Here is a 21634-nt window from a genome sequence, read left to right on the forward strand (position 1 = left end):
GGATTCCTTTCAGTGTGAGTGAGGTCTGATCAACTTACTTTATGATAACAAAATATATTCACTCAGAGGCATCCCCCCATTATGAATAAAGCATGGGTGACATATTTTCCATATTCAAATTATGATCTTTAATCTTCAATGCAAAAAACTTTATATATTTATTTTTCTATTTAATTGGTTGTCCATGCTGCACAGAGACAGCCCTAGTGGAGCAAAAATAATACATATTTTCCTTCAATGCGAGTCCAAGCTACAGACGTTAGAGCTACTTCTCATCAACCTCAGTGCCCCACCATCGGCGATCTGCATCGGTGACCTTTTCAGGCACTGCATGCCACTGCATAGATATTGGACTTAACACCCTCCCACTTAAATGACAAAAATGCTTGCAGAACCAATAGCCTGCCAAGCTGTGGCACACCTTAGAGCTGGCACTGCATCACAGCAGATTACCGTACCTTAATTTATCGCTTCCAGCTTTGTGTCTAGAGACCCGAGCCATGGACAGGGGGAGGCAGACAGCGTCCAGCCAACGCTTCTCGTACTTTGGTTCATTAGCCGAGGGTGAGGAAGGTGAAGACGGGGCCTAGATGGAATAAATGAGAAAGGGAGAAAAGGGGAGAGAAAGAGAGAGAGAGGGAGAGAGGGAGAAAGAGAGAGAGAGGGCAGACAGAGGTAAAGAGAGAGAGAGAGAGAGAGGGCAGACAGAGGTAAAGAAAGAGAGAGAGAGGTAGTCACAGAAGGGGACAAAAAGCGATAGAGAGACAGAGAGAGGGAGAGAGAGAGAGGCGGTCACAGGTAGAGACAGAGAGAGACACAGAGAGCGTGTGAGCAGGGGAACACAAGCCCCACGTCTCAGCCTCTTCACTGCACTTTGATCAGCAGGCAGGCAGCCCAACAACAGCTAGCTCTCACACGTCACTAGTAACTGCAACACTTGGAGTTTTGGGGCTGCAATCTGCCTCCTCACTCACAAAATATACTTCTCCCTCATTACAGCACTGTCATCCTAGGGCAGTTCATAAATGAAGACGAATTTGGTTTGAAAGCCCAGGGGTTCCTTATATTTTCACATGCTTTTTCATGCATATGTAAACAGCACGAATTTCTGCCTCTTCTAAGATTTACAGGAGATGAAGGATAAAACAAACAACAGTTTGTAGACTTGCCACTAGGCAAAGTATTAGCCTATATTATCTATTATAATATTACATATATTATACATAGAATGGTGCATATATCATAGTTTGTAGACTCTTGCCACTAGGTAAAGAATATATAATGCACATATATTATAATCTTACACATACGCCTATTCTATGTAGATGATCAAGTCATGGACAACCATGCTGAAGGACAGTTGTTGCCAGCAGCAACTCAGGCCTGTGAATAGCATCTACCTCACTCTCACTCCTAATTGTAACTCAATGACTACAGAAGTGCAGGTTTATGCAGCATTGGTACATACAGCCTTATATTTACAGTCATTCATAAGTTTATAAACAGTGCTGCTGGTTTGCTATCTTGCCATAATACGACCATAATGTTACATTTTATCCTACACTTATTATATATCTTATCATTCACTTACTTGCACAATGACCCTCCATGTACAATCACTCAGCAGCACTTAGAACAGCATGTCAGTGCACGATACAGCTCACAAGCATATTGTGCATAATTTGCACAAATCTCACTGGCTTGTTTACCTCATTGGCAGATCAATTATAGTTTGCAATTATAAACGAAGTTACTGCTGAAACAGCAGCTGCTTAAAAGCTTTCAGACTTGTCACACATCTCAAACCTGCCAAGAAATTGTTGCGATGCAGTAAAAACACACAGCTCAAGAGCTTCACAGCTTTTTAACCTGACCCAGAAAAGCTCAGATTGTATTGTTCACGAATTACACCCTCCACAGATTACACTCCCCTGCCACAGCGCCGAGCAGCAGCAGGGACAAGACGCCTGAAACAGGGCTCTTACTCACTGGCTTCAGGGAGCACTTACTGGAGAAATGAAACATATTTCAGAAACTGCTTGACTAATGTACAATTCGGACAGGATTCGTTATCTGGATGTCTGTAAAGTAATGTTCATAACCGATTTTCATGGGATTAGAAATCTCAGTAAAAATTACACAGATTGGAGTGGCTTCTCAATTTACACCTTGCCATCACACCAAACATTCATGCTTCATATGTAGATTTTGGTCATCATAAATGCAAAACATTGTTTCTCCATGAAATGTTAATGGAACCTTACCTACTTCGGACGGTTATGCATGAGACGCAGACATGGTCTAAATTCCTCACCCCCCCCCCCCCCCCCCCCCCCTTCTTTAATCCTACACACATCTATGCGAAATGTTGATATTTTAAAAAACCAACAAAAAAAAACTTGTTTTTGAATATAAGCAGGCTACCCAAAGCTACAAGAAGACTCCTCTGAAAGAGCAAGTACATGCCTAAACTATACAATACAAGCTTCCATGCTTGAGAAAAGAAATCTCCTTTTCCATAAGCCATGGAGGAATATTTACTGACATGGCAATCTGCATGATTTAGAATAAACTTAACAGTCAAAGCAGTCTGTAAAAATAACTGACAAGGTGGATTCGGACAGGACTAAAATTACTAAGAATAATAATCACATTATCCCTCCCCCCTATGGAATACTAATCCCATTAAAAAGAAGACTATGAAATCTAAAATGCTCATGTACAGGTCCATTGGGATTTAAATATTCTAAAAAACATTCTCCAGGAGAGGTCTTCTGTGGAGGAGAAAAAAATACAGTAACACAAACATGTTATTAGAACTTTTCAGCTGCTTTCAACATCTCACCACTGACAAATACAAATTAGTGGTAATATACCCTTCTGTGTTTCACCTTGAACAGCACAGTGAAAATAAGTTCTGTATAATATGGACCGCATCACATCTGAAACAGCAGGTGTAAATGGCTCTTCGTGTTTTCTAAAAAAAAAAAAAAAAAAGAACTGCTTCCTTGCAATGTATCACAAAATGCATAATTTACATTTTGATTTACGTTCATGGAGTACATGACACATTAACTGAGAAAGAATTTGATATTATGTGACCTAACACTCCACTAACGCTCATCACAGCTAGATCGCGGTGCTGCTGTAGACATCTCGCCAGTGGTCCGTTCAGAAGGGCTCTCAGAGCATACTTGTGACCAAGTCAAATGTTCAGTGCCACTACCAATTAGGCCTACATGCCCTCGACACTTTCTCGAGCGAGATATTCCCCTCTGTTCTGTCTATGCACGCCGAGGCTGGATAATTAAACCTGATTCGACTTTCGTTTTGTGCTATGCTAGGGAGACTGAGATGACAAGGAATAAAATATTGTCCGCATGTCAAGATAGATTATGATGACCGAATTGCATATTTTTTGACCTTGCCAAACATCAACACCACTGGCATTGTTGTGCTCCATGTCAGTCCCCCCACCATGTTTCAATAAACGTCTCGGGCAAAGAGAGATGCAGCACTAATTATTGGAAGGTATGTAAATGAATCAATGCTCGCCCGCGGGTGCTATGAAAGAAAAACACTGTCAATCAACTCAGTGTCGAGCCTAGAGAAGATGACAAGCTCTGCGAATTCTAATCACCTGGAGGGAAGGAAATGCCAAGACTAAAGGAAGATTAAAAAAAGACTCATTTAGAGAACACAAGGAGGCGGACATTTTGTTGAGTCAGCAATTAGACAAGTGCAGCTCACTTTTCAACACAGTCCTGTGTCCCACAGAGAGAGAAGAGAGGGATCAAGGAAGAGTGTAAATAGGAGAAATGCAGTCACCTGTATTACCCTCCACGTCTATCTGAATACAGTGATGGCTGCTCGTTGTTTAATAATGAAGCTGCCTATCTGTGCAGATTGTATACTAGAAACAAACAGGGCAAACCATCCCTTCAATCTCTGTATACTGGAGCAGAGTGCGTTTCATCCAGAAGACATGATTAAAACCTCCTCCTGCTCCCAGAGGGCAGCCGTATCTCGAAAAGAGAGAGATGATGACTGAGCTGATTAACGCACACTCACAACAGTGTCAATAGTGCCCGTGTCTCATGAAACAATGGTTGTCCTGACTGCTCCGTATAGTACACATCAGTGAAGTTCTGTGTTCATTCACGTCTCCAGTCCCAGAGTTGTTTGGTGGAACAGAGGCTTTGAGGCGTGTGCCCGTGCTGTGTTCGCCCTGTCGTGGAGCTCACTGTTTTGGTGTCTATGTGCCTAATTGTCTGTGTCAGCCACCTGACCTGACTGAGAGAGTGTGAAGCAGATATCCTTATGACCCAGTGCCTTATTATGTCTTGTTGTGTTACAATATCTTAGCACAGGGCAAAGTTTAAGCGCACAGTTTAAGTGATTTACACCCATCACTGTGCCTGGCATATACATAAGCAGTGCATCAGGAAAAAAGGCCACACCATCTTCATTTGACTCAACCAGCACATTCTAGATTACACTGTTTACTTGTTTTTCCACCACACGCAAGCCAGTGGAATTCCACTCACGCCTCTCAACACTGGGAAACATTTCTGAGACTCACACTAATAATACCAGCCCACAATTTTCAATGTTGTTCAGAAGGGACATAAAAGAGTCTATGATGATAAATATACCACAGGCCATGAACAGCACAAATGATAATTCTAACCGATTATTGGACCTAACGCAACATACATCTCAGTTAGTCAGTTAAAGACTTCTACCTCGTAATGCCATATTTACAGACTGAGTCTGTCATTTAGCAAACCTTCAATTGCTGTGGAAAAAAAAAGATAAATTACATATGAATATCATTTCAATGGGAAGAGTACTGAAGGGATCCATATATAAAGAGGCACTTACTGTGTTGCTTAAGTTCCCGTTTAAATGCAAACCACTGTCAAAAAGTGGGGAGGACGCTCTGCTACTCTCATCACTGGCTGGTCCAGGAGAACCTGCAATACATCCCAGCTGGTTAAAGATTCTACATACCACCATGTTCTGTTTATGAGCTTCTTGACTACTGTGGCTGGGTTCGCTGAAACAAATGCTGTATACTAACTCTAACCCAGGACCACATCAAAGTAAAGAAAAAGTAAGAATGCAAAAAGCCATATACATTTGAAAAGGTACTTAAGGTACTAAAGGCTCTAGGGAAGGCAGAAATGCAGCACATAAAAAGACACAGAACCTGGACTATATTTCAAACAAGGTTCTTGGCTTTATGGTGGTCTAAAGGTTTCCAGTAGCCTCCTGTGGAGCTGTGGAATACATGTGAAGATGTTTTGGCGGCACAGCGAGAGCTCATATCTAACTCCTCACCTAATGGGAGCTTTAAAAAGGCAGGTGCCTCCCTGAGGTACCTCACAGTGATGGTAACTTCATCTCCAGCAGTACGCAAGAGATGAACCTGACCAGGAAACAAGAGAGAGAGGGGGGGGGGGAATACAGGCAGCGAGAGGAGAGAGACAGATTAAAAAGATATCTTTCTAACATTGCAGGACAGTTGAAAAGATACAAAGATGAGATATCATTAAAGGAGCAGCTTGTTAATGCAGACGCCACACTTGATTGACTAAAAAGAGATCAGCATTGGATTCAAAATATAATGCAATGTAATCAAAATTTAAGCTTGCAGCAGAGTTCACGATAAATTCCATGAATATTTACAAAGGGCTCCGTAACCTCAGCTGGGCTTTCATGAGATCAGGAGAGGCTGGCTAACCGTTGCTATGACAAGTAATTAGCCTCTCAGTGTCTGCTAACTTCAAACTGCACCATCCTCTATGCATCAGAGTCTGAAACCGTAACCCAAACATGTGAAAAGCTGATGTTTAAGTAATTAATGCTTTTCCATTTACTAAACATCTTGACATTTTGTTCTCTTTAACAGATCTGGTTCAGCTCATGGTTATATCTGCTTACCAGCCTTTGATGACATGATCAAAATCATATAAACAGATGAATTACTAAATCTTTTAAGTCAAATATTCCTTTCTGGTTAGAAAAAAATTATTTGTAAAGTACATCCACAAGAGAACTTTTTATTCTATTAACAGGGTGTTACAGTAAACACAGTTGATAAGAAATCAAATCATTGCAACAGTGTGTTATACTAAATTCTTCTAGTTCTTCTTAATTGTTTTGGCACAATTCTCAAATAATAATTTATATTTTCAAATCAGTTTATGAAGATATCCATATCATCATCTTCTGTTCAGAACAGATTGCAATTTCTTATTTTGAGCCAACTACAAATTAAGCATTAAGCACGTCTTTTCAAATGACTAAGTTAAACTATCCAAAAGCAGACGTTCCAGATGCACACACTCTACAGATCAAATCAAGTTATTTTTCTTCTTAGCTGAATAGTTTTGCTCTCTAAAAAATGTAGGACTTCATTCACTGTATGTCATCACATGCACAAAAAATCATTCACCTGTTAAAATAGTCATGTAGTTCATAAATAGCATTGCTACCATAGAGTTTTTGTAATGTCTTCAAAGTTGGTCAATTTGCAGGTGAGTCTTGATTCTTAACTAATGAATGGGGGATTTCGTACATCCACCAATCACACAATCAAGCTAACTGACAAATGGTTAATATTATGAAACATCTACAAAGAACGTGACTCACTGAATCACTAGAATCTCTGAATATGGAGGAATGTGAGCAAGTAACCAATGAGGATACCGGTCATCTGCTCAAGGAAGAGGAAGATGAGAAGGTCTGTATAGTGGCTTAGTGAGGAAAAGATGGCAAAACAGAAGATGAGACCAAAGAGTGGAAGGCCAGATGAAAATACAGTCCACAATCATTTATCATTAACCATGGCCATACAATGGTAGAGGCTGCTTGTCAAGTGTAGTCTAGTGTGAATGCTGTCTTCAATTATGAAATCTTCCCACAGGTACTCACTCAATACTGGAAAAAATTCATATTACAGTTTTTCTCAGTCAATTCGGTTCATTTCTCACATCATGATTTACATTTGCATCACAGCTAGTGGATTTCTTAAAACAGTTATTGCAAACAGCAAAACACAATGCAAACCTGCAAAAGCACATACTTCACTCAAAATTCTTTGTTTTTGCCCCAAAAGCAAATATTTAGGCCAGTCAGTCAGTGCCATCAGAGTATCTAGTCTGTGTGCCATTGCCTATAAACAAGGCAGTCAAAATACTTAGTCATGTTGTCAGTGCAACTTTACAGTAAGTCACAGTCAGTGCAGACTGTAAGTATATTCTGATGGAAACTAGCTAAGCTTTTGATTTCAAGAATGTTGCACATTCTGTGGTATATCAAATGAAACAATACATGTTACACACAAAATACAAACTTACACAGAACACAAAGTTACACATCACTGTATGTGGGAGACTGATAGAAAGAAATTGGACTGGAATCAAATTTGTACAACAATATTGTTCGCACTGCAATTTGTTGACAAAAACAAATCTGATTGAAATTCAGAAAAGACAGACAACTGACTGGAAAACCACAAAATTAGAAACTTACTCTACACATTCCAAACAACCTGAGCACATACAGCCTCCTCTTGTTGAGGTGTGAAAATGGAACCTCTATACCCCCCCCCCCACATGAGCTACACTTGATATCCTTATATGGTATAAGAATGCAAAAATACAAAACAAAAAATTAAATACAGTAACATGTCAAAATTTATGTAAATGTGCAGCATTACAGCAGAGGGCACATGTTTTCTCTATGAAATGTTTGAACGATTGAAGCCACAGTTGTTCTTCCAATATTCGGCTGCACCCAACGACCAGCTTCAACCATTGTGAGACCATGACTTACATGTAAAACGTGGTCCACAATTGTTGCCCTTATTTCACTATTTTGCCCCCTCAGCCTTACACCACACAGTCTTACCCATCTATACCACACAGTCTTATGCCTCCTCTTGGCTGTTCACCCTCTGTTTGCCAATTAGTGTAAATGTTCATGAGACGCACATCTGACATATGGTTGAAACCATTGGTTGATCTAAACCTTCACCAATTCCCTTTCTTACTGTAACTGAATGTTCACCTGTAAACAATTTAATCAAATTAGGATAAATTACCAAAATGTAAAAAAAAAATAAACGAAATACTGTAAAAAAATCTAAAATGATGCCTTAGAGATTATGACAACATGTTAGGCGATGACCTAAAGACTAAATGTTTTGGAGGGTAAGAAAATACAACAGACAATCCGACAACACATTTTGATAAACATGACATAAGCAACTGATAATGTAAAAAACAACAGACAATTATCCAAGTCCATTTGCAAAATGTTAAACACAATGAGAAATGCAATTATGATGTGCACAAGTGACAAGGAGATGTGGAGATTGAATGAACAGTTTTGAGAATTTCAATTCTGATCTGAGAAATGAACCGAATCGACTGAGAAAAACTGTAAAGCTTTCCATTATAGCAACAACGCAACTAAAACTCCGAGGCATTCCTGAAACTCTTGCTATAATAAATATATGGGGCTCACAGTACAGTACAGATGCAGTAATGTGATTCACAAATATGTGGGACAAGATGTCAACCTTGTGCTGGTGGCAGAAGAATAGTTTTCAGCAGGTGCGAGAGATCTGCAACATGGTCACTGCAAATAATGCGATTAGACTGAAAGAGATCCAGAATGTTCTTTTAGAGAACAATTATGTTTTTCAAAATATCAAATTTGAGTGTTGAACAGATATCAGACGGCCATTAAACAATTCTACAAGGCATCATTTTAGAGACATTATGGAATGTAGAGGTTTCTTACAGCAGCTATATACTTACACTGTATAGGGCTGTATATATTTACAGATAATAGGCCTGTATATACTTACAGTGTATAGACCTCTATATACATTTACTGTACATTTCTGTACCTGATACTACACTAAAACTGGTCTGACATTTTGTTTACTGTATACATAATTGAACTGGAAGACAGTAAAATCCCTCACCCCCCTGTGTTTGTGGCTGGTTTCAATTTGGCCAAAGGTAGAAGGAGTAGCTGAACTATAATAGACCACCAGGCTATTGTGGGGTTTTCAGAACAGCGTGGACTGCACTGCAATAACTGAGAATGATACAACACCCAGCATCTTATAATGATGTTGGACACTATCTACAGAGATCTTATCCCAGAGAATGAAAGAGGCTTGATAAGACAAGTCTTGCCAAATTGTGTAATTTTGTAGGGAAATGTAAGCTTCCATCATGCAAATATTATCAGGGAATGCTTTATCATCATGAGATCATTATGGAATTGCTGTCCATCAAAGGATGATGGACTTCTTTCTATGATATTCTCCATTCCTGAATGCAACTGATATACTGTTTTCAGCACGGATGTGGGAAAGTATATGAGCAAATACTCAAAACCAAACCAAAGACCTTCAGTGCAGTGGCTGGAGTCTGTACGGCAGCACAGCAGTTTTACTGTTACAATAATCCACACTACTATAGTTTATGCTTCAATTGCACGTTCCTTTTTGCTTCTCTATATACGTTTTCTGTGTTGCTGCTTACTGGGTTGTACAGTGTTTACAGTGTCAGTAAAAATAAAGGGGCTACATGGAAATGCAAGTGCTGTTGAGAACACCACCACTCTGGTACAGTAAAACCTTCGGTGTCAATAAAGTGACACTAGAGCACAGTGAAACTGCCAGTGCCAATAAAAAAGCAGTAAAACTCTTTGTATTTAAAATTTGTATTTAAGTAATAGTAATGTTACTTAAAATGGGTCTACTGCCACAGTAACAAAACATCTAAACATTTTGAACATCAATGCTTCAATGCTTTGGGTGAGTTAAGACCTTTTGAAGCTAAGCTATGGTGTACCGTATCATCTGAGCTTTGAGATCTTTGAGAATATTAAAACTGTTTGAAGACATGAATCAAAGCAATTGATGAAAATTGTAAAAAAAAATCAGAGTGTGTGAAATTGACTCTGTATGTCTCAGATTTGAACCGAAGTGACTTCAAGCATTTATGCCACATTTGTGCTGATTTGTGCCTTTGATGTTTACATCTGCGCTGCTTTAGATAGATAGATAGATAGATAGATAGATAGATAGATAGATAGATAGATAGATAGATAGATAGATAGATAGATAGATAGATAGATAGATAGATAGATAAATAGATAGATAGATAGATAGATAGATAGATAGATAGATAGATAGATAGATAGATAGATAGATAGATAGATAGATAGATAGATAGCAACATACACAATGGGCTGTACACGTGATGTAAAAGAATGTGATTCATCAAACAAGGTCACTTTCATCCTTTGCTTCATGGTCCAGTCCAGATGCTCATGTGCTCATGATTCCTCATGACTCTCTGACTGTTTTAAAACTATGCAACCCCATTCACAGCAAACTGTGATGCACTGTGTTATGACACCTTTCTCTTATAGCAGGTGTGCAAACCATGAGCTTTGGGTGGCCATGACTTCCTTCTTTGGACCACACAGTCATTTTAAGTGCATGAGTCTACAGTATGCACACATATGAAGCTTATATGAATTAATAATATGCATTTTATCACTATTTTGTCCCTATTAATATTAGGTTTGCCAACAGTTGTTAATTACAATTCAATTCATGTCAATACATGAATGTGAGTTTGATACAAGGAAAGCAAGAAATACGCACGCACATTATTACACAATATATGTATACACAGATAGATAGAGATAGAGAGAGAGAAAGAGAGAGAGACACAAACAGAAAGGGAGAGACTGACAGAGAGAGGGAGCATCACCAGTGAACTGCAGCCTTCCTAAAGTGCCTGCCCTCACTGGAGGCTGCGTGTGATGAATCTACTCCCTACTGATTTGTTATGGTTGAGGTCCAAGAAAAAAAGAAGAAGAAACATTTGTTAGATGTGAAAGGATGGCACACACTTCACTGAGGCATCTGCTGCACTTGTGATCAACACCACGTCAACGTCGCTTCTACACTGCAGACGGAAGTAGTGAAAGAACTGATGAGAAAATACTCACAACTTCTTCGTGCGTGCACTTCTCCACGTTAATGCCATTGACCTATATGGGACAGAGTTTTCATTAGAAAGGTTTAATTGGAAAACTGCATGCATACATGTTGTTATAATTAAAACTGAACCAGATGTAGTTAATTATTTTCGATCACACTTTGTCTAAAATTACACTCCATATAAATAAAGAAAAGATCCACTAACATGTTTGAATGAATTTCTGTTTTCACCTGCTAATTAAAAGTTAAATAGTGAAGTATAAATTGAAGTTTATACCACCCTACTAGTGATTGATCTTATCACAACAGTAAAATTTTCACTTGCATTAGAGTTTATTGTTTGAATAATATTGGCAGTTTATTCATATATCAGTAACTTTAATTTTCAAATGTTTCTCTATAATTATTTTGCCCTTGGTCTGTATGTAGTGCCTATTTCATATTTTAGACATGTCATTCTGTTATTGCTCATAAACAACTAAAACTGTTCAACTGCATAATTTGTTCTCCTTAATATCAGATGCAATCTCCTTGTTGCTGAATGTGCCATTGCATGATAAAGAGATAATAAAGCAGATCAACATCACACATACATTTCATCTACACGTATGAGGCTCCCTTTAGGGAAGAGAGATGTGGGAACTTATAAGGTTTTTCTGAACCCACAGTGCTACATTGCTGCATATCACATCTATCAACAGACAATAGCTCAGTAGCATCAGTCTGTGAGATAACAGAGCACCGCTATGAATTAGAAAAAGAAGAGCATAACTCTTCATTAAATCCCTTCTTTTTCATTTAGGCATTTTTAGTAACAAGATCCAGAATGATTACACTTTCTTGATGTCTCATTACTGCTATTCTTCAGATTCACGTAATGAGATCAAAGGTTAAAACCGCAGTCAACCCGGAGAAAATGAATCAGGAGAGGGCATCATTAGGATGCAGGGAGCACACTGCTCTGACACACATCTGCAGCCCAGGGCACTGTGGGAAATGAGAGGGAGCTAATGCTTACTGCACTGACCTGTAATACAGCATCGCCAATAAACAGGAGCCCTGTCTGATCCGCTGCAGGCCACACACACAGGGTCAAAGGTTAATGGAGACATTTGATCAGTCACTTGTTTCATATGTGCTAATGTTACGGAAATGACCATCAGTAACGGCTGCTGATGAGTATCCCCAGCATAGCATGCCGGGTGACATGCTACAAACGGGTGTTTAAATCTAAATTTCACATAATTCTGGGATTTAGGTCATTTTATCACAACTGAAAAGTGCAGCATGTCTTCAGATTCAAATTCATGGGGTTCAAAAAGTTAGTGTGGCACTACATTGAGCCAAAACTGACTTAGAAGCATAGCTAAGCTCCAGATAATAGAGGGTTTTATTGGAAATCTGATCAAAACACTAGCAAAACATTATGAAATGGGTTTCAAAAGCCCACACCAAACCTGTTATCAGTTTTGGTTATCTCTCAAACAAGACCATTTGTGATTGATAGTGTAATCAATGTTTCCCATTTATAAGTTATAAAACTGGATAAGGGCTTGAATATGTGAGAATATCTGTTGCATGCTTTTATGAGGCCTCTTGGTTTTCACGGCTAACAGCATGTCAGTGTTCCCCCTGTGCTTCGTGGGGAGTAAGCAGACCAGCATATCTGCTGGCCTCTACCTACGTGCTTATCAAACAGACTGCTTTAACAGAAACACTGGATCTTGTCTCTCCACTACAGACACTCTAAATTACCAACTTAAAAAGAGTTAATCACTGCTGATGGTAGTAAGAGTAAAATATAGTTATCCCTTGCCCCTTAACTAATTCAATCACACAGAAATTGAGAGGAAGACTCAATAGTGTCTTACCTACTTGATCTTTGAAAATCTTTGAAATGACCACAGGCACTTTATGTTCCGCTCCTCCCTGAAAAAGATGAAAAAGGACTTTGTGTGATTTAGTTGTCCACCTAGCGCCTGCTCACTGCAGAAATCACACGGCATGAACTACAGCACCTCTACAGCTCAACAGCACCATCAGTGCTGTAATGGGCTTTAATCTGTCTGACAAGCTTTGCTTTGATCTTTAATACAGATTCTCCCCCTGAGCAGACATCCGCCATGTCCACGTAGATATGCGGTCAATTAAATAACAAAATATGTTCAGTTAAATGATTTGAACTATATTATTTAAGCAGCAGAGATATATAGCAAGAAAGTAAAATATCTCTCTAGAATTTTGTTCCCACTACCTGAGTTTGCAAATTCATTCAAATCATTAGGCAAATTTAATTAGCTAAATAAATTAGGTCAAGGAAAGTCATGGAACAAAAATTTATTTTCTAAACAGATTTGAATGTACACCCCTTTGAAAAGCAGACAAAAGAACCTACTTTGATACTCAAACCAAGGCCCCCAGACGGCTGTCTTCGGAGTACAACAGTTCTGTGCTTTAAAAAATGGGAATTTAGTTGGTAAGATTCATCTGGATAAACCGTTCGACAAAGGCAACAGCTCGGCAAATACTTATGTTAATCACATATGTAGTCAGCACAGCTGAAACACAGACATATTGTTATTAACTCAGCATGCACAGTGTCTTTCACTGAGACTCCTGATATCAGGCTGCATGATGTAGGAAAAGAGAATGTGTCCCAACCTTGTGAACTAAGGCTTAGAATGTGCCGCTGGACTGAGATTACAAATGTAATAAAAAAATATTCTAATGCCTCTTCTTCTATATATATAAAGTAGAAAATGTTGTAGGTTTAGCTCTTAACAACAGCCTGAAGCAGCCTGGGTGTGTGAAATTGAATCTTTTTTCAGGAGAATAAATCCTTAGTACTTACGTTTACGTGATGTTTTCCGCCATCTATGCATACCACATCCTGTTTCTGAATGGTCAGCATCTCCTTTGTTAACTTTAATCGGATGTCATAGGTGTTGTCGGTGTCTTCGTCGTACAACAGGGCAAGTCCACTTTTTGTCTTTAAAAAGAGAGAACAAATGTGTGAAGCTTAATATACATAAAATGTTTTTTTTTGTATGTTGACAGCATGCACCAATGTCTTGATCAGGGGTTAAAAGGGCAATTTATTTCTGCCTCTACTCCAAAAAAGGCAGAAAAGATCAGCCCAGGTGGATTCTACCATTCCATTGAGACACTTGCTTCCTTTTAGGAATTTGTGTTTAAAAAATGTTTCTGTACCACTCTGAAATGTTGCTAGAGGAAAATAAAGTGCAGATAACAAAAGCTTTACAAGCAAAGTTAATTTAGTTACATTCAGAAATTAATCCCAAGAGCACATTGCTGGTAAATTGAAAAATATTCTTCAGAACATGAATGAAATATAAACAGGCTCATATTGTTTATGAACTGGCAGGATGGAGAAAAGCCAGATTTCTCATCCTGAAGCTTTCCTTTTCCAAGGCTGAATTCTGAAAGTAGAATGTCAAAAAACTATGTGAGCACAGCTACTCAATTTATAGAGAGATCTCTCCTGTCAGCAGTTCCTTCCACTAATTTACTGACCTTACCATGTACAAAAAGAAATATTTATGAAAAGAAAAGTGCACTAAAGTTACAATCATAGATGAACCTGACACAAATCATACATGGTTTTAATTGTGTTCATACGTGTAGGTCCCTGTGAGGGTGGCACCAATTCGTGGACACCTACAGCTACCTTCTCCTGGCCTAGATCTCTTCCTGGCACTAGGAGCGCTCCTCCCAAGAGACACCAAGATTTAGGTCAAGTGACTCCCCCTCCAGCGCCAAAGGGATAGGATAATTAATCAAAGATTTGAGTCATAGCCTGACACTACAAGTACACTGGTAGAATATGCACCAGGGGATCACCAGTGGGACTCACAAGTCTCAGTGAAACTAATAATAAACTGTAGGTTCACTACTGGCCTGCTGAGCCATGTGAGCATATCACAACTAACAAATGCTAGCTAATTAACAATTAACACTGGGTTAGGGTGGGGGAGTGGGGGATAGGTACATTATATACGGCATCTGCAGAAATCTTTCTACTGACTTGAAATATAAGTCTTTTTAAGGCACAACATTCATTCTAAAATGACTAGGATGTATTTAGTCATAACATTTATTCCGAAAGCACTTTACTTAAATTAATACATGCAGTATACTCGCTTTAGTAATAACAGCACAGTATTTGACTCTGGGTGACGTTTGTGGCTGAAGACATCTGCAGCTTTTTGTCAACATCATCCTTCATTTTAAATATGTGAGGATTCAAGAACAAGAGGAAAGGCTTTACTGCATAAAATCAGCCCGACTTGCATGTCAAACACTGTTTTTCCATTGCTACACGTTTCTGCAGCAACACGCCATGCAGCACGAGCAGATTCAGCGTTGATGAGGAGTGTATGTGGTAAAACTCAACCAAGCGTTACGTCCCATGCATCTACTGACATTTCCTCATATATTTTTGTTCTTTCTCTGCATGCCAGTCTAAAAGACAGTGCTATTTCAGCACAAGAAGAAGCTGACATGTCGCATTTCTCATAGGAATACCCAAATGATCTGCAACCTGATTAGAAGAATTAAAACTAAGCACTCTTTATTTATTTGTATAGGAGGGATTGCTGCCTCCTCATAGTTTGCTCCCAAAGAAGAGAGAATCTGGATGCTGGCTTGCCTCAATCACAACTGTAATTAAAGGAGACTGGAGGTCAACTGCACACTGGAGATCAGACCGGAGATCAGATCTGATAATGTTATGCTCCTCCCAGCCTGGTTCTATTCGCCACCAATGTTCTCTTCCTCCACTGCTAGAACAGGCGAAAACAGGTAATATAGTGTCTAATGCAATACCAGTGCTTAATTCTAATTCAAATGGTCATTAGATGTGAAAATTAAGACATAATTTTAAGTGCCTCACACCTATTATAATTTGTCTCATAATTTATCTGTCTCATAACTTTTTCACACATTGGAGATATCAGTCCATGCTGCAAAGTGTAGAACTGTGCTTTGTGCAGATCTGATGATCGAGAATACGGCAGACGCACTCTATGGAGAGCAATAGTCTTGATGGCCAACATAAAGCTTGAGGGTGTAATAAATGTGGAGGCTTTTCTGAGGAAACTGCAGCATGGACTCCCACAGTGATGGGGATGACATGTACTGAGTCCACTTAAAATGCTCCAACCTGGTCTAATCCTGGAGGAAACAAAGTGCACTGAAGGGAACGGTCACCTGACATTTACAAGCCAGCACATGAGCCACTGCCAATCTATTTTTAGGCAAACTATACAGCAAACTGGTGAAGTGGGATTCTGGGAGGATCAGAAGATGATGTAACTACCTAGCTAGTGGCCAGATACCTAGCTGACTAGCTGCCAGCAAGATCTGTCAGACATATTCATCTTAATTTAAATACCCGTCCAATATATCTCATGTGCTTAGGTTTATTTGCGATTGTTCCTGATGTGTTCATTTGAAATCCTTTCTTATTCTGTTTTAATGTTACGTTTACTAAGTGCTGCTATAATTCTTCTGAATGCCTCTGTTACTATTTTTGCGTGCACGATATGTCACTGTCACAAAGGATAATGTTGTCTGAGCTGAGGCCTCCATGGCCTCGTCCATCCATTGCTCCCATTCCAATTTGATCTGCCTCCTGCCTCTGCTTTCCTCTCTCTACTCATGGCTGATTCCCCTCCTGTGTAGTTAGACTAGCCGAAGTTCAACTAGTTCAACTAGTACCCTCATGTCAGAAAACCGATCTTCACATTTTCAGTGTTTATCTGTGCATGTGGGGAGGTTTGGAATTAACATATATCTTCAACCAGTATCACCGTGGAATCATGGATGTAATTAAGGAGTGAGTCTGAGTGTTTGCTTGCTGGAGATCAGTCATCCCTAAGACAACCACTGAGACCCCAGTAATGATTTTGTAGGGACTCAGGACCCTCAGGCTTTTGTTTCTGGCTGCCCGTCAACTGCAAAGCACAGCAGGTGTCAGTCCATTTTTCTCCTTGATTGTGGAGTTTAGTTAACCGTTCTTTGATGACCCGGTTTGCACATTCCATCTGTCCTGGGGCTTGTGGCTTGTAGGGACAGTTCAAAGTTATTATCAAAAGTCTGCAAACCTCTGCACTACCTGCCCGGTGAAGTATGTGCCTTGGTCTGACTCAATTTATTCAGGAAGTCCCCACTGGGGAGTGAATTCCCGTTCTAGTGTTTTAGCAGTGAGTGGCAGCGCCTTTTGCTGTTGGATAGGCTTCGATCCAGTGGGAAAATTTGTCATCAACCACCAAGACATTTTGTTTTCCTTCACACTTCGGCAGTGTAATGTAATCTACCTGTAAATGATGGAACGGGCCAGGAGGTGCCACTGTTTTCCCAGCAGGAGTCCACATTTGAGACATCGCATTGACTTTGTGACAGGTAACACAATTCTGAACAATTGTTTTTCCTTGCTATACTGTCTTAGACTGACCTTCAAGCTGCATTGCTTTTGGGAAACCCAACACACCTAAGATTTGCCAAGATCCACAGCTGATAGATGTGTGTTATCAGTACAGAAACATTTCAGAAATAAATATTTAAAAAGAGGTACCTGCCTCAACACAATATTTGGAAGACAACTGTAAACTAATTAATAAAATTTAGGTTTTCGTCCAATATACATGCAATACGCAATCAAACCTGGCCTCCCCTCACATGTGTATATCCTAATCAGACTGCAACTGTTCCATGATATCTAAATGATTAGCATTTATCTTGAAATAGGCAAATGACTTTGAATACCTCATCAAATGGCAACACCACCAGTCACCCTAATCGCCAGTGATTCCTCCACAATCATTTTTACTTTCTTATAAAGAAACAAAACATTAAAATGCAAGGGAGCACATTAAAATTCATTCATGCCCTGAATCTAAATAGAAATGAAAAGGCAATGTTGGGGTAGAAATAATGAAGGCAGGAAAGGAAACAAGCCCTTTTACTGGGTCAGTAAACATCAGGACAACATTAATACAGCACCATTCAGCTGATTAATACAGTGACATTCATCTGAACTCAAGATTAATTGTAGAAACATTTGCATGTTGAGATTGTATTGTGGTTTGTCTGTATGTGAAATACTGACTTTAAAAGTTACCATGGGGAATTAGAGTAAATCTGTGAAAAGGCATACTTAATGATCTATACCCAATATATACTGGATGGGGTATTGATGAAATACATAATGAACTGTCCTAATAGATAGACATAACACTGCAAAACAGTGAATATAAAATGAATTTAAAATATTATGAGCTATTATCAGAGTGTCATTTTATTATAAAGCTAAAATCTTTTAAAAGGATTATGGATTGAGGCTCCATTTAGCAACAGCAAAACAGATTCTTGTTGTACACAAAGACTGTTGTAATTCCTCATGGACATCTGAACATGTGAAACATGCCTACTACCAAATACAAGTGACTGATGTAGCTACCAGTTCCAACTTCAATTCAGGGTGCACATATTCACAAAGCCTTTTCAGTCATCTGATGTTTATGTAAATGTAAATCATTATTTGAGTAAACGGAAAATACATAATACACTGACACATATCATGTCCCAGGTGTGTCATACAACTCTGTGGGACATGTGTGATTCTTCTGTGAGATATGAACCACATTCTTCTATAATGCTATTCACAAACATAATCTCCTCCGTTGTTTATTATGCGAGTCAGTGATGGATAATGTGTTAACATAAAGATTAAATGTTTTTTGAATAACCTAACACATAACCTAATGACCAAACATCTGATCTGTTCTGTTTTAATCCATCCTTAAATTCCCAGGTACCGCCAGTGGATCCAGTCTGTTATTCCTAATTCTTGTGACTGCAAACATTTCATATAGTTGCAATCACAGTTTTGAATAGCCCATCCATAGTAGTTACAAAATATCAAAGCTATATTATAAACTAAAATGTTAACAGTTCAAATTTAGGAATATTATTTTATTAATCCAAAAAAATATTATTCACTAACTACTACAAATGATTCAGTTTGTAGTATACAGTTAGATCCATTTTTCTATTTTTGGTTCTGTATATTACCAATGACTTTTGAAGAAAACAATTTAGATGCAGTTGAAGTTCAGACTTTCTGCTTTAATTCAGTGGGATGAACAAAATGATTGCATAAAAATGTGAGGAACTAAAGCATTTAAACACAACCTCTTCATTTCAACAACAAATCAGTGGATGTGCTTGTACTCTCAGACCACTTCACCAAACTAGCTTGTGCATATGCATGCCCAAATTAATCAGCTAAACAGTTGCTTGTATTCTTTGGAACAATTTCTTCTGCATATATGGCTTTCCTAGGTGCATCCACACCGACCAGGGTGCACAATTTGAAAGTTCATTGATTGCTGAGTTGCTCCAACTGGCAGGGGTTGACAAATCACATACCACCCCATACCACCCAATGGGCTCAAAAGTAATTGGGTAAATTTTAAAAAATTGAATAAAACATCCATTTCTAATACTTTGTTGAAAACCCTTGGTGGGCAATGACTGCCTGAAGTCTTGAACTCAAGGACATCACCAGACATGGACATTCCTCCTTTGTAAAGCTCTGCCAGGTCTTTACTGCAGCAGTTTTCAGTTGTTGTTTGTTTGTGGGCCTTTCTACAGCCTTTCTGTCTGAAGTTTAGTCTTTAACAAGTGAAATGCTCAGTTGGGTTGAGATCAGGTGACTGACTTGGCAATTCAAGAATATTCCACTTTTTTGATTTAATAAACTACTGGGTTGCTTTAGCTTTATGTTTTGGGTCATTGTATTATGAAATGCTGAACAATCAGTTTGGCTGCATTTGGTTGGATTTAAGCACACAGTATGTCTCTGAATACCTCAGAATTTATCTGGCTGCTTCTGTCCTGTGTCATATCATCAGTAAACACTAGTGACCCAGTGCCACTGGCAGCCATGCATGGCCAAGCCATCACACTGCCTCTGCCGTGTTTTACAGATCATGTGGTATGCTTTGGATCAGGACCTGTACCACGCCTTCACCTTACTTTTTTCTTTTCATCATTCTGGTAGAGGTTGATCTTGGTTTCATCTGTCAAAAGAATGTTCTTCCAGAACTGTGCTGGCTTTTTAGATGTTTTTTAGCAAAGTCCAATCTATCCTTTTTATTCTCGAGGCTTATGAGTGGCTTGCACCGTGCAATGAACCCTCTGAATTTACTTTCATACAGTCTTCTCTTTATAGTAGATTTGGATATTGATACGGCTTCCTCCTAGAGAGTGTTGTTCACTTGGTTGGCTGTTGTGAAAGGGGTTTCTCTTCACCATGGAGATTATTCTGTGATCATCACCACTGTTGTTTTCCATGGATGCCCATGTATTTTGCACTGATGAGTTCACCAGTGCTTTCTTTATTTCTTATGTACCAAACTGTAGATTTTGTCACTCCTAATATTGTAGCAATTTCTCTGATTTGCAGCTTAAGGATGGCTTTCTTCACCTGCATGGAGAGTTAGTGTTGTTTCACCTGCATGAAGAGCTCCCCTGACTGCATGTTTTCTTCACAGCAAAATCTTGCAAATGCAAGCACCACACCTCAAATTAACTCCAGGCAAATTTATCTGCTCAATTGAGAATGACATAACAAATGAATTGATATAGCCCATGATATTTACACACACACACTATATATATATACATAGATCTATATAGATAGAAATATACATCTTTGAATCTGCGCGAATAGTGGAGGCGTTTATACTAGCCGCATCACATTCTTTGTAGTTTTGTCCGAAACGATATGTGGTAGTATAAAGAAACACCCCTCAAAAACAGGGGAATGAACATTTACCTGACGAATTTTAATGTTGCTTTGTGTTTCAGGTTTGAAAAGTGCTGGAATTTAGGCTAAAGTACTTGAAAATGCTTGAAATTGTAACTACTTCATTTCCCAACAAATATCTGTCTGACTGAACAGTTCTCTTGTATTAGGTTAACAAATACGAGCCTCTTGTAATTCCAGGACGAAACATGAGAGAACGTGAAGACGTTAAGATTGGGCATTTTGAAAATAAATAACCATTAAATAATGTGATTAAAAAGCGAATTATTTTGAATCATTTCGAGTATATGTATAAATATTTAACTTAATTAAGTTTAACGTGCTGGGAAATATTGAAATGGACCTTTAAAGTGACATACAAGTGCTTGTACGGCACTTTAAATTCCGTACAAGGTATGAACCCTGCAAACATGACTTTGTTCATTGCGCTGAGGCGCGGCGCGCGCGAAGTTACAAAATTTGAGAGGTGCACGACCTCGCAAATCGACAGCGTGCGAGGCCTCGCGCACGTGCGGAGCCACCGCGATTACGTCATTTTCGCCGCGCGGACCCTCCCGACGCATCAAGTATAAACCAGGCTTAAAACATGTGCACATGTGTCAATATGGGGGGGTGTGTGTAGGGGGGGCGCAAAAATATTCTTATCTACTAAAGGGGGGCATGGCAGAAAAAGTTTGGGAACCACTGATATAGCATTTGAATCAATTGTCCAATGTCTTTTGGTCTCTTTAAAAACA

The 21634-nt window shown here is 39.0% G+C and overlaps 1 protein-coding gene across 2 annotated transcripts in view; it reads right to left on the reverse strand.

Annotated features, from left to right (window-relative positions):
• sntg2 (syntrophin, gamma 2) overlaps nucleotides 1-21634 on the reverse strand; it is a 40935-nt gene that overhangs the window by 14933 nt on the left and 4368 nt on the right. For both annotated transcript variants that reach the window (XM_076979010.1, XM_076979009.1), the window contains exons 2-9: nucleotides 13896-14033; nucleotides 13440-13496; nucleotides 12916-12973; nucleotides 12072-12115; nucleotides 11053-11094; nucleotides 5344-5431; nucleotides 4885-4976; nucleotides 459-586 (exon numbers count right to left, since the gene is read on the reverse strand). In XM_076979010.1, coding sequence (XP_076835125.1) covers nucleotides 459-586; nucleotides 4885-4976; nucleotides 5344-5431; nucleotides 11053-11094; nucleotides 12072-12115; nucleotides 12916-12973; nucleotides 13440-13496; nucleotides 13896-14033 — 647 coding nt within the window. The remainder of the gene's footprint in view (nucleotides 1-458; nucleotides 587-4884; nucleotides 4977-5343; nucleotides 5432-11052; nucleotides 11095-12071; nucleotides 12116-12915; nucleotides 12974-13439; nucleotides 13497-13895; nucleotides 14034-21634) is intronic.

Source organism: Brachyhypopomus gauderio, chromosome 17 (assembly GCF_052324685.1).
Source record: "Brachyhypopomus gauderio isolate BG-103 chromosome 17, BGAUD_0.2, whole genome shotgun sequence".
NCBI classification, from domain to species: domain Eukaryota; kingdom Metazoa; phylum Chordata; class Actinopteri; order Gymnotiformes; family Hypopomidae; genus Brachyhypopomus; species Brachyhypopomus gauderio.